Consider the following 12,548-nt stretch of genomic DNA (forward strand, 5'->3'; position numbering starts at 1 on the left):
TTGATGAAAACATTAATATGCTACATTAAGGCAGAGTGTGAAAGAAACCCCCTAAATAAGTTCCTTGCTGAATGGTTAGGTGCAATTATCTTTTGGCAGTCGCTTGCATCTGTTCTCGCAGATGGTGACAGTCAATTAGTAGCATGTGAACCGTAACTCGCATGAATACCAGAGATGACTTCAATTTAAGACACAGGGGCGGCTGATCGAGTCTGTGTAGCTCACTGCCTGGGAACTAATTGAAAACAAAACACTTGAAACACAGTGACGGAGGTTACCGGCTGCACAGCTTGACTAAATATAACGTACTGTATGCTAATATCTGTGTCTTGTAAGCATGCATGATATAGTTAGGAAAACAGAGAATGGACAACAGGAGTAAAAGGAAGTATGGAGGAGTGCTTGAGAAATTGTTAATTATAAAAGTATGCCAAACACACCAGTTTTTCCTCAAGGTAAAACTAATGAACAGGCCTGTTGAAAATATCGATCCCTCTTAGTTAGACTCCCTGATATCACTGAGGTTCGTTATTGACTCAGAGAGTCAAAGTAACACAACATTATTTTTAAGGCTTGTTTTTTCGCATTTGGATACTTAGCTGGGTAAAAGCCAGTGAGACTCAATGCCATGTCAGGAGGATGAAAAACACTAACTGAAAATGGTCACTATATGCATTATAGTGTGAGGGAAGCCGAGCGACTCAAAATGGAGATTACCACTAACTACTGTTGAGTTACTATTGTATAATATACAGTTTTGCAATGAGTTGGTGGTGCTGCTGGAGATAAAGTCAGGGAATCAGTCTTTAGGCTTTGTCCTCTGGGGACCATGACTGTCTGTGCAAAATTTCATTGTAATCCATCTAATAGAAATATTCCAGTCTGGACCAAAGTACAAACATTTCCTCCCCCAGGGCCATGCCACTAGCAAAGCTACAGATAAGATTCCCGGTCATAATTACCATTTAGATATTGGCCTGAACAGTATTCACAAGTCAGATCTGGTAAATACAATAATTTCGATATGATGTTAAGATGGCAGCAGCAAACTCTACAATGCACCCTAATTGCAGATTTACCTCTCCATTCTCCAGAATAAATGGTCACGCCAGCAGAGCGCACAATCAGCTGGAGGAAAAAACATTGGGAGAAACTGGCCATCTGGTCACATTAGAGGACCATGCAAAGATGAATGCCCATGACAAAAACCAAAGCTGTGTGAGTGTGTAAATGTAAGTATGTGTGTGTGTGTGTGTGTGTGTGTGTGTGTGTGTGTGTGTGTGTGTGTGTGTGTGTGTGTGTACGAACAAGTTCTATTGAATTATGGTTCTAACAGCCAGCTCTCTGCTCGAGCCACAGGCTAACAGCTGAGGGCAGGAATCAGAAAATGTTCGGAGCAAAGTCAGAGCTGTTATCGCTCTCTGCATTTCATACTGGGCTTATCTGATGACCACGGGGCCACTCTCAAAAGTATATAGAGAACACAGCATGCAGCGGGGAGAAGGGGTTTAGTGTGCATGTGTGCGTGCACATGTTAATGTGTTTGCACAAGTGAAAGTGAAAATGAATGTTCCGTTTATGTGTGTGCTTCTTCATTAAATGCATCCTCTCTAATACCAACAGTGACTTTCTGGTTCATTAAAAAGACTTGAAGATGACTTAATGATCAAGGGTCAACAGAAGGGTTGCGGCTACAACACACACACTTTTTCTGAATCTAGATCACACTGGGTAGCAGGCCAGTACATTTATTAGTGTGTATGCCTGCATATGAGTCAGATGCTGATCGCTCCAGGGATAGACCTTGTGCAAAGGCCAGATTCCTGCTGGCTTTTTACTCTTACCACATTAATATCCTTCTCTAGTTATGAGCTGGAATGTTATCACTTACTTATAATGAAACAAGCCTATGAGTCCAAAGCCATGTTAATAGCTCTGTGAGGGATTGCTTTGAGCTAAATGCTAATGTCAGCATTCTAACATGCTCATAATGACAACGTCAACATGCTGATATTTAGCAGTCATTATGTTCCCCATGTTCCAATTATAGTTTACTGCATTGGCATGCTAATATCCATCAATAAGCACTCAGTACAACTGAGGCTGAGGATGACATTAGCTTTGCAGGTATTTGATCATAAACTCAAATATTGGGCAAACTGAAATATTAATCTGATGACAGCGCTACATGAAAGATTAAGGGATTTTATTACAATTGATGGGGGGTGGGGGTGGGGGGTCATGAATATCTGTACCAACTTTCATCATAATCCATCCAATAATTGATGACATATGACACAAAAAAAACACAAATGTCAGCCTCATAGCTAGAGAGTTACTTAGCAGGATAAGCAAAAACCCCTACCCGCTGCTAGCGTTACTAGTTTCCTAGCAAACCATCCAATAGTTGTTGAGATAATTCAGTCTGGATCAAACGGTTGGACTGACTAATAGGCCATTCCATTAGCATGACTAATAAATCAAACAAGGTGACATCTTTAAAACAATCACCCGAGGAGTCTTGTGTCCAGAACATTTAATCTGGCACAGGTTTCTGTGCTAGCGGGGACTATGAGGGTTTAGAGGGAAGAGTCAGCCAAAGCTTTGGGAATGATGAGCACAGTGCAGTTGATCCATGCATCTGCTTTTGCTCTGTCCTGTGTTTTTTTTTTTCCATCCCTTCCACCCTCACCCTCTTTATGCTCACCCCTGGAGGTATGAAAGGAGGATATTGCACAGCTCCCCAACTGGTTCCAGTGGCTCCTGTCCATCACTGGGTCCTACTGCTCTGATCCTCTTCTTAATCTCGTCCTTCTCTGTCCTCTCTCCTTTGATTATGCCAATATCCAGGCGGGGGTCTCTCCCTCTCTGTCTCTATATCTGCCTTATGAGTGTCACACTTGATTAAGCCTCATGGGGAAATGGAGCCTTGGCTATATCCTGCTTAAATTGACAGCATAAGGTGATGGGGTGGTAAAAAAAAAAAAAAAAAACAGTCGGGTGGGTCAACAAGTTTATGCGGCACTTTGTGTGCAGGACCGAAGGGAGACAGCGGGATTGGAGAGGTGGTGGTGTTGATGGTGACACACAAGCCTAGTTTGTTACTCCCCTGCTAGAGGACTCATCTGCAACAGTGGGTGGGCGGCAGAAAAAGTACAGAGGAACATCATTGAGGAGAGGGAGAGAGAGGGTGCGAAGCAGAGAAAGTAGTGATGATGAGAGGGAAGAATGAAGATTCATGGTCCCATTGCTTCCGACTAGGACAGAGGGGAAGTCACACTTCTGTCTTATCATTCTGTATTTCTCCCCATCTCTGTCCCCTCTATCCTTCTCTCCCCTTATCTGTCCACAGCTCTCTCTCCATTCCTTTGTCTCCAATCTGTGTTTTGTCTCCTATTCTATTCATCTTTCCATAGTTCCTCTCTCCCCTGCTCCTGTCTCTGCAATCCTCTCTGCCTCCCTCGGATGCTGTGGCCCAGTGTGATCGATGAAGCTGGATTTCAGTAATCTGTTTCATTTGACATCTATCTCAGTGCTGGCCACAGAGATTTAGCCTGGAATGGGCAAGGAGCTGGAGCTTTTCATGGGCACTCCCGCTCTCTCACACACACATGCAAACAATCTGTCGCTGAGGCAGTGTGCCTGGATCGCCTTTTTATCTCATCAACCCCCCGATGAGCTTGTGCCTGGATTCATAAATAATGCAGAAACCACTGCCTACACTGCTCCATGCATTGGCATGTCCACACTAGACCGATGACAGTCACTCCACCGGCAGGGTTTAGTTATGAATTAGAACTAGCACCACAGACACAAAGTGAGATTTGTTGAGAAACATGCATTTCAATTCCACTTTACACCCATGGGCAAAGTTTTGAACTCCTGTGTTTATTCGTTTTGCATTTTAACTAAGAAGAATCACAGAATGCCTTGTTGCTTGTGAAGAGTGATTGTTTATGGCAACCATGCATGATATCAAATAAATAAAACAAGAAATGGTAAAAGGATTTGTCAACAGCCACAATCAATAGTCTGAATCAGACACAGAATTGATCAAAAGTATATCATCCCAGGGCTTCATCAAACCATGGTATTCATTATCAATTCACCTGTTTCTTATTTTCTCAATGAATTGTTTAGTCTGAAAAGATGACATCCTCAAATGTTTTGTTTTGTTTTGACCAACAGCCCCAAACATAAAAGATATTTAATTTACAGTGATATAAAATATAACATATCAGAATATTCTCACAAATGATAAACTGGGTAATGTTTAACATTTGCACTTGAAAAATGACTTCCAACAGTTAATTGATTATCAAAATAGACGCAGATTTTTTTTCATTCGATAGACAAATCAAATGCTACTCAGTAGATCTCAATTGGTGAATGAGTGAATCACATAATTTGTCCCGAAGAGCAACTGGTTGTGCATCAGTGGAACAGAAACCCAAAACATAAACATCAGACATTCACATCAAATACATTGTGAGGTGTGTAAAAGCACAGTACACATTTTAAAAGAATTTAAACATGATTATTTAACTAGGTTAAATATGAACGAATAAATATATAAAATCACAAAATATTTCAAATTTGCCCTAAAGATGGCAGAGGGGATTTAATATTACAATTCCCATTGATTAAAAAAGGGATGATATCAAGTCCAATCAGTAAGTAGCCAGTGTGTTTCCAGTGTGGTTGATTGTGAACTTTTCTTACCATGTAGAAATAGGAGAGACAGCAGCCAATAGTCCAGAATACTGAGCCTGTCTTCACTGATTTCACCTAAGAGAGAGAAAGAGAGAGCAGACAATGATACAGAAGTCACACTAGTATGTCGGCCATGTGTTCTGCAACATCAAAGAAGACATGTGGACCCTCAGTTTGTGCTTCAGGGACACTAGAAACTAAAGCACCACCTAAAATCTGGGCAGAGCGCAGGCCGTCTTCTCCACTAAAGGTTAACTATTTGTTTTATGGTCCCCCCCCTGCTATTGAAACATGATAGTCCCAGTAAAAGCTTTGTTTACTGGGATTCATTGGATTTAAGAGTAAGTTAAGATGTGGGTTTTCAATACCAACTTGCAGACTTGTAAATTGAGAAGTAATTTAATGATCACAGTTAAACGATCATAGTAGATACGTAGCAGCTAGCTGTGGTGAGAGAGAGGATGAGAGGAGACCAGTTTAGAGTAGACCACCGGCAAAATCTTGTAAACAAGTTCTCCTTCCCCGCCACCGGCTGATAAAGAATGCAAGTGCACACATTAACATTTAAAAACACACTCAGATAATAACTATAATTACCACCTTACGGTTATATGCCTCCATCAACTAGTCCAGTTAATTAGTGTGTAAAATTTTGAGTCATAGCCAAAAATGTGTTTTAATTGGTCACAGTGACCTTGACCTGTAACCTTTTACCACCAAAATATACTTGTTTATATAAGAGATTTGCTGATGAGGGGCAATCAATGATTGGTGGACCAAGGTGGTCTCGCCAAACCTGAATACCAAGCAGACAGACCCTGGATCAACCAACAATCAATCAGCTGCACAGATAGACACATGCACGACATCACAGCTTCATACTGTAGATGCATGCAGATATGGCTTGACACAAAAATAAACTGTCCTCAAGCAGAGCTTTCCCTGTGTGTTGAGGTAGGCTGCAGTAAGTAGGTCGTGTGATGACCTGATTATCATTCTGTCCTATAAGAAGGTGGAACTTCTGTTTATGGAAGAAGGACGAGACGTTTTAGGGCTTTGTTGCTCTGTTGGGGTTGGGGTAAGAGGACTAAAGCCCCATTCAGATGAGATTTATTTCTCTGGGACAGACGGGATGATTTTAATATTACATGTGCTGGTCATTGAGTTTAATCCCATCCAGGGCACATATGTATGATTTTTCACCCCACACTGCAGTAATGATTACAGCCAGTATTTACCCACTGTTATTTGATGAACTCGCTGGTCTGTTAGTTTAAGTCCAGTCTGGAGAGACGTCAGTCAAAAGCAGGAGTTGACTTTACGACACCTAGAACCAAAAAAGCTAATCAAATGGGCTCCTGTCGTGTCACGTTAAAAGTGATTCTGTCTTTGCTGGTCTGACGTTGGTAAAGGCGAATTAGTGCACTAGCTAAATGTATTTAATAGTTTCAGTCCCTTTCTTTCTGTGAAATCATAGTGTGAGCAACATTCAGAAGACATACTGTACCGTACAACTGCCTGTTTTAATAATTAAATTACATGTTGGTGATAATAGACATGGTTGTACGGACACATATTATTGTCTATTACAGAATCCGTTTGTGTAGTTTGCCAGAGGCTAAAAACAATTGTTACCATAAGGATTGAAAATACACAATATTACTTTCCAAATCACTCTTTTCGTATCTGACCTACACTACAACAGTTCTGCAATAAGTCCTCCTTTGTGAAGGTTATAATGTTCAGATTTTGTTGAAGCTGTTTTAGAGAGGTGTTGATTTACATATCACATTCACATATTGGGTCACAGTGACCTTGAACTTTCAAGGTGACCTTGAACTTTCAAGGTCACCAAAATCTAATCAGCTCAGCCATGAGTTTAAGTGTACATTTGTGCCAAGTTTGAAGGGTTTTCCTAAAGGCGTTAGAGATATCGCGTTCACGAGAATGAGATGGATGGACGGACAGACAACCTGAAAACATGATGTGTTAGCTTTTGCCGACGCTGAGGCATGTAAAACTGAACATTATGACCGCCATAATTGTAGGATTTATTGCTAGGCTGTTGTATTAGACCGAATTAGTTTTAGGTAGGTGTAACCTGGCAACAGAGTCGACACTGCAAAAAGCACAGTAACCAAAACACTTTCCCCATGAGTGAAAATAAGCGTGATGACAAGTGGAGAACAACAGTTAAGGTCCGAATTGCTTTGTTCTCCTCAGACAATATTCAGATTGAAGCTGGGGCAAAGATAACATACAGCCTTGTGTTGTCCATTCAGTGCATGTACGAGCCATGTTCAACTGGTGCCTCAACCTCCTCTTCCAACTATGCTCCCAGCCGCCACTCCTTTTGTGAAGACACACAAGTCACAGTGTGATACCAGTCCAGCTAATTAAATGTGAGCTGGGAGAAAGAGTGGAATTACTGTTACAACAATGTAGGCATGGTGCATGGGGTTAGAGCAAAAGGAGGGAGGCAGTGCAACTCTGTGTGTGTGTGTGTGTGTGTGTGTGTATTCATGTTACTAAGAGCTATGGTGTTAAAAAGAGCAGCTCTCCTGGGTTTGAGAGGATTCAATTATAGATTATGGGAGGGTGTGCAAGTGTGTGTGTGTGTTGGGGGGGGGGGGGGGTAAACACAGATTAAGCGACTGGAGTTGAATGGGTTATTAGCGGATAAAATGAAAGACTCGGATAATGAAGATTGGGCTGAGACTTGAGAGAACGGCTCTGTGTGTTTTTGCCACGTAGAGGAGAGGACGGGTATAAAGAGACGAGGAAGAGAGTGGAAGAAATGAATGAGCAATAACGAGATACAGGAAGAGACACCAACACGGGATGAACAAGACGGAAGAAGAGGAGAAAGAAAGGGTAGAAAGCAATACACAGCAAGAGCAAAACAATGGCAGGGACAAAAGAAGACAAAGACAATTAAAGAGAGATGAGATGGTAGAAAGACAGAGAGGAGGAAAGGAAAACACAAAGACAAATGTGGGTAAATGGGACTGATAATGGGAAGCAGTGGTGCATGGCCAGGATGATTGTTTTTCAGGGCCCTTGCCAAATAGAACGGAGGACGTGAGAGGTGGTTGGTGAGTGGAGGAGGGATTTTTTTTTTCTTTCCCAATGGCACTGCTCTGCTGATGACACATCACCTTAAGAGGCGGTGATGGCTACCGCAAGGAACACCTGCCTCACCTGGAGATGTATTGTCCATACCCATAAGATGACAAGAAGTCGTTAACGCAGAGACAAACACATTCCTAACACACATTTCCTGGTGAGAGACAAATAATTATAGGAAAAAATTGTAGGAAAAAATTCATTGGAGGAGGTTCAGGCTGTAAAGGTAAGGATGAAGGCTCTCGTTAACATTTAAAAGTGCCTAATGTCCTTTTAGAGGTTCTGCAGCACTTTCTGTGAAAAATAGAAAACCTATTTAATAAAGAAACCTCACATGAATACCTAAAAAGGCTAATAAATATAACAATTATTAGGCCTATTATTGATATGATTTGGGCACCATGGCAAATCTGGCCAGGATGGACCGAGTCTGTTCCTGTCGAGGGCAGCTAGTGTGGACATTTTAGTGATAAATGTCACATTTAATGTTGTGTTTTATTATTTAAACCTTTTACCTTCTGATCAAGTTGCAACTAAGGCTGGATTAGGACAAAAATAAATTTGTAAATAAATAGATTTTCTTATTGAAAGCTTTTTTTATTCGAATAATCCAATATCAATTCTTAAAGTCCTGACACTATTTGCTCAAAGCCTCTACCGTTGCCATGGCGATGAACATCCAAATCAGTATTCAAATGCTGCGTTTTTCTAATATTATTATATAGGCATTACCACAAAATTCCCAAATAGCTCATGAAATAAAATATAGTAATGTAATATCATTCGTAATGGGTCAATAATCATTACTAGTTATTCTTAGACAATTGACATCTCAATGTAATGCCAAAGGAAACAAATATATCACAAACCTACAACGAGTTTGGCAAATCACCTGAACACCAGTAACAGCTTAGAAGGCTTGCAACTGCAAAACATTTTTTCCATCATGGCTGATATTAGTGCAACCTGCATGCTAATACAGTATAATGCTGACGTCCGATTTTCGTCCTTGCATCATTCCTGGACTTCAAGGATTGTATGATGACACTTCTTGCATTTCCCTCTGTTTTAATCAAATTTTCACTATGTGCTCTTTCCTGACCTTCAAGATTAAATGTGTTGAGGATGAACACCATGTCCGTGAAATGTATTTTATGATAAGGAATCTGTGGACAAACAGTGACATATAGTACAATTCAGGTTCTGTTTGTTTTGCGTTTGTATATCCCTGCATATGAAAGATTGTATGTTTGTGTGCATAGAGTTGCCAAATATGTTTTATCTCCCAAATATGCACAGTATGTTTGAGAATGTAAATTCTCCCAGTGGGTGACACTATCAACTGTTTGGTTTCACTCTGCTGTGCCAGTACACAGACACTGAGCCAGTTGTGTTGTATCGGGACTTAAACTGTAGACACAACAGGCGTGCTCAGCCAGCCACCTGGACACTAAACTGCAGGTCATTGCCAGATCAGTGACAGTGAGTGAGTTCACCAAAGGGCCACAGAGCTGTCTGCGAGCATACTTGAGCATGGTGAGTCATACTACCTTGAAACCACATGTAGAGGTGCATCCATGCACGATTTGACAAAGTGACATAAACTGGGATGGCTGAATCCTTGGATGGATAAAAGACCCCATCCAACCCGGCAGCAACTGTACTGCCAAGCTTGTTACGCTGTGACAAACAGCAGTGAGGCATGGCATGACGAAATACTGCATCACTACTTCTACCTGGATGAAAGCCTCCACTAACATGTAACGTGTCTTTACACTCGAGCATAGACGGAGATCAACGCCTTGAAGGTAAAATAGAAATTGGACAAATAGCCTTATAGCTACCATTACCACTCACCGACTGCCTGTGGCATGCATAATCAAAGCTCATCTCTGTTCACTTAGTGAACCGCCCTAGGATGATCAGTTCGAGTACCAGTTTTCCTGCTCACCAACCTATCTAACATAGAGCTCCACTGCCATTCAGCAGATAAACCATAAGGAGGACATCTGTGTCTGAGTGGGACTTTTCCATTGAGAATTCAAACGACACAGTTAAACAATATATGTAAATAGAAACTATAAACTGCAAATTTAAATTGGAAATGGAAAACAAAGAGACATGAGGGGGTGAAAAAACTGCAGATAAAAAGTGAAATATAAAATATTCATGCTGCCTCACACTTCCAACTTGAGTTCCAACACTTCTTTTTGCAACTACCATATGCAGATTAAGCAGCATTCACAACAACTGTATGTTTCACTTAAAGTCTCTTCTAACAGAGACATCTTTATGCAAGTACAGGCGATATGAACAACATCAAGTGATAACCCTGATTTCCATGTCCACTCATTAAATGCCTGTGATGATCAGGAAAACATGTCATTGCATTTGTTGTGTGGATAGTTTAGGCTTAACAGTAGCCTGAATCTGCAACTGTGTGCAGTGCTGTAATTGACTCACCAAACTATCAGCTAAGACGGAACATTTATCCTGAATGCTGATGTGCACCGTTGTATGGCCTCCAAATACAGATCTGCATAAATGTAGGACTCCTGTGGATCTTGCACTGTTTTGAGCAGTGAGGGTGTTTTGTAACAGCTGCAGGCGGTCACGTTTGAACACCGTGGGTATAATGACAAAATAATCAAGCTAGTTTAAATGAAACTTTTTTTTATTTGTCTGCATTATTTACGCAGCTCTTGTACGCTTGATGTCAACCAGTATCGAATGATACATCTCCCTACAATACACAGCTACAGTTGGTCAATAGTAGACATGTGGCTTATTTGCATGAGTCTCCTCTGGTTGCACTGCGGCATCCTATCATGTAGTGATCTTTTCTAGATAATACCAAAGCTTTCAAGCTACAAAAAAAACAAACAAAATGCGATGTCTTCTGCCAAAGTAAACTGAACAGCAGGTGCAATGCAGAGGCACAGAGAAGCTTTAGCAAGGAGTAAACCAATGAAAGCGCCATGTGATTGGTACTTGAATCGCTTCTGTCATTTCTGCTCTAACGGTTTGAGTAATATATGCTTAAAGCTAGAGATAAAGGCTAATGGCAGCGTTAACTATGCAGCATAAAAACTGTCAAAATCATGCTTACATTTACAGCCAAGCAATAAGGATAAATAATTTCAAGTTGGAAAGGCATTCTCTCACTGTTGTATGTATGTTCGGGAGAAGGCTTTGCAGATGGGGGCGGCTTGTGTAGGTTCATGATGATAAATAAGCCCTGCGCAAGACGCTACTTGAAAATAATTTCCTTCCAATCAATTTCGTCTTTTGTTGGATCTCTTTTACACTGATAAAATCCCACAATATTAAATCTGGACTCCCTTGAAAATAGCTGCCATATTCATTTGACACCTTTTCTGGCACAGGTTAACTGCAGGTGTGAAATTCATTCATAGCGATGATGAGTGTAATTGCTTCACTGTAACCTGTTACTGTTATCTTCTATCACTGCAGTCTACAGGAACAGGAGGCAATTTTGTTAATAGAAAGTCACTTTACAGACTCAATAAGATGACATGATACTGTATAAATAAGAAGTATGCCCGCTGGGTTCTAATGACAGGCAGTAATATTTATGCATTTAAAGTATCTGCAGTTTTCCTCCAGCAATTCTCTATAGCCTCAGCAGCAGAGCCTTGACTGTTATATTCACATGTATTGGCCACATCTATTCATTATTACAGTGTGCTTTTCATAACAGAGCACAAATGCTAGAAATTCACGACTTTCAAGTGTAGAGTACTTGGTGTGCTGAAAGTATTGTCAGCATAGAGCAAACTCTAAACATCTATTGCTGCCTTTACATTCAATTCTACTTTTGATAAAGAAGCTACATCTTTTCTGCAGTGAAATTTTTAATACACAGTATATGTAGTGAAGTGATCTTAATCTGTTGATGTTACATAAGAAACAGACTTTACAATCTCAACCCATCTCGTTAATGTCTCGAGAAACCTGGTTTACGAGAAAGAGCTGATTACTTCCATTTTATTCTCAGTATTGAAGTAAAAAATAAAGCATGTATCACTGAGGGGATACAGCTCAATACACAATGAAAAAAATCCTCAACATTTGTCAAGGTCAAATTCAAGAACAAGGAACAAAGGAATGCTGACAAAATTGTTTGTAAAGCAGAGTTCTTCTATTTTTTTCACACACACACACACACACACACACACACACCATGTACTCATAGTATGGTAGCTGCAGGGCTGTAAGGCAGCTGCTGATGCAACAGAAGAGTGGACAGACTGAGGTAAAGTGAAAAGTCTGTTTCAGACATCTTTCAGCTTGAAAAGCCGCTTCTTTCTACCAAGACCATTTCAAAAAATTCTTAGCACAAGTCGTTCCTGCAAACATCCAAGCAATATTCAAAAATAACCTTTTCTCCTCAAGTGAATGACTTTGTTGAACAAGGTTGAACTGGACAAATTATGTTTTAAGCAGGGAAGGAAAAGAAAAATTCTAACAAACAAAATAAATCTGAACTTGGTGAAAACAGTGATGCTGCAAATTTACCAAGGTCAGTTGCCCTGTAGTGTATTCTTAAAGGTCATCTTATTGTGAAGTTTTCAGAGTGCAGCATGCCGTTTCCTGGGCTCCACATGGTTGGTGTGCCTTTCAAAGCTCTGGATAAATAATTCAACATCCAAGGCCCAGTAACATTTGAAAACAGGACTACTTTTCTA

At 40.6% G+C, this 12,548-nt stretch overlaps 1 protein-coding gene across 1 annotated transcript in view; it reads right to left on the minus strand.

Moving 5' to 3' along the window:
* LOC111657652 (dolichyl-diphosphooligosaccharide--protein glycosyltransferase subunit STT3B) overlaps positions 1 to 12,548 on the minus strand; it is a 77,828-nt gene that overhangs the window by 23,152 nt on the left and 42,128 nt on the right. The window contains exon 4 of the mRNA XM_087175037.1: positions 4,723 to 4,788. Coding sequence (XP_087031163.1) covers positions 4,723 to 4,788 — 66 coding nt within the window. The remainder of the gene's footprint in view (positions 1 to 4,722; positions 4,789 to 12,548) is intronic.

This window comes from Seriola lalandi, unplaced genomic scaffold (assembly GCF_002814215.2).
Source record: "Seriola lalandi dorsalis isolate HSWRI2012SDOR001 ecotype SW California unplaced genomic scaffold, Sedor1 jcf7180002054408, whole genome shotgun sequence".
Classification (NCBI taxonomy): domain Eukaryota; kingdom Metazoa; phylum Chordata; class Actinopteri; order Carangiformes; family Carangidae; genus Seriola; species Seriola lalandi.